Source organism: Helobdella robusta (assembly GCF_000326865.2).
Source record: "Helobdella robusta unplaced genomic scaffold HELROscaffold_97, whole genome shotgun sequence".
Taxonomy (NCBI): Eukaryota; Metazoa; Annelida; class Clitellata; order Rhynchobdellida; family Glossiphoniidae; genus Helobdella; species Helobdella robusta.
In genome coordinates, this window is record NW_008705551.1 from 75,178 (window position 1) to 77,189 (window position 2,012).

A 2,012-nucleotide genomic window follows, 5' to 3' on the forward strand; every position below is an offset into this window, starting at 1 on the left:
TGGTGTTGATGATGGGGATACCGATGATGATGACGTCGAAGTTAATATTGTTGATGATAATTATTATCATTACAACAAAAATTAAAATATAAAACAAGTTATAATTATATTATAATTATATATAATTACGACGATAATAATTACCGGCTGGCCTTCTTTGGGCATCTGGACGACCGAATGCTTGGAGAGGGCTACTTTGATGACCTTGCCCCACAACGTGACCTTGTCCAGATGGGTCAGAGCTGGTTATGATTATGATGAGAATGATGAAGATAATGATGATGATCATAGAGATGATGAGTATGATGATGGTAATTATGATTTCATTGACTTATTCTATTATGTTTAATTTGATAAAATAATTTTTTGCATTTTTTATGACGGTGATATTTAGAGTAATGGTAGTAAAAGCGGCAGTAGTAGTAGTAGGAGGCAGCAGCAGCAGCAGCAGCAGCAGCAGCAGTAGTAGTAGTAGTAGTAGTAGTAGTAGTAGTAGTAGTAGTAGTAGTAGTAGTAGTAGTAGTAGTAGTAGTAGTAGTAAAATCATCCATCATTGGAACGATATCTGGAACCGAATGATTGATTAATTCATCGATAAAACATTTCATCATCATCGTCATCATCATCATCATCGTCACAGCTGCAGTAGCAGTTATAATAATAATTATACTAATATTCATCGTCGTCGTCGTCGTCGTCATCATTATCATTTGAATAGCCATCCTAATTATCATAATTTATTCACCAATCTGGGCTTGAGCACCGTCAACGAACTGCACGAGAGCATTGTCCTTCTTGTTGAACATTATCTTCACCCTCAGAACATCTCCATACACGCCTGTGCACATTAACATAATTTATTACAATTACTTGAGTTATTTGCATAATATTTTATAAGTATGTGGCTTCTATCATTATTAATTTTGTTTGGATGTATGGATTTTTTAAAGAAAATAACCTTGACCAATGAAATTCAACCAACCATCCAACCAATCAACCAATCAACCAATCAACTAACCAACCAATCAATCAATCAACCAATCAACCAACCAACCAACCAACTAGCCAGCCAGCCAACCAACCAACCAATCATTTATTCAACCAACCAACCAATTATTCAACCAATCAACCTTATAAGTACCAACCAAATAATGTAAACAGTGCGTCTGGCGTTACTAACTGTTTTAGGTAAATAAAAAAAAATAAATAAAATTATTAATATTATTATTGTTATTTTTAATAATAATATTTTTATAGTTATTGTTATTTTTATTATTTTTGCTATTGTTATGACGTTTTGGGGTATTGCGTTTTGTCAAATTTGACATTCTAGATTGTAATTAAGAAGAAAGATGATGACGACGACGATGATGACGTTGTTGCTGTTGTTGCTGATGATGATGATGATGATGATGATGATGATGATGATGATGATGACGATGATGATGATGATGATGATGATGATGATGATGAGGTGGATAACAATGATAGTGATGATGATGATGACGATGAAGAAGAAGACGACGATGACGACGACGACGATGATGATGATGATGATGAAGATGAAGAAGAAGAAAAAGAAGTAGAAGTAAAAGAAGATAATGATGATAGTAATGATGGTGAAGAAGATGAAGCAGAAGAAGATGATGATGATTGGAGACAGAAAGTTGAGAAGAATTTAACTAAAGCCCCAGAGCACTGATAATAGCGCTATAATACCAAAAAGACCAGAAAAAGAATAATTAATAACAAAAATAATTATTATAATAATAATTATTAATATTATTATAATAACAGCAATAATAATAATAATAACCACAACAACCATAACAGCAATAGCAATTTTATTTGCCTATGCTTATCCATTAAACAACAATAAATGATGGACAATGCCGACATAAATTTCAAATTATTAAAGAAAAAAATAAAAACAACAACAGCAACAACAGCAACAACAACGACGAAAACAACAACCAGAATTATTATTATTATTATTATTATCATTATGAATA

The 2,012-nt window shown here is 32.2% G+C and overlaps 1 protein-coding gene across 1 annotated transcript in view; it reads right to left on the reverse strand.

Annotated features, from left to right (window-relative positions):
- HELRODRAFT_183013 (hypothetical protein) overlaps positions 1–2,012 on the reverse strand; it is a gene marked incomplete at both ends in the record, with an annotated part of 14,587 nt that overhangs the window by 1,015 nt on the left and 11,560 nt on the right. Inside the window, 2 exons of the mRNA XM_009033731.1 lie at positions 145–242; positions 746–838. Coding sequence (XP_009031979.1) covers positions 145–242; positions 746–838 — 191 coding nt within the window. The remainder of the gene's footprint in view (positions 1–144; positions 243–745; positions 839–2,012) is intronic.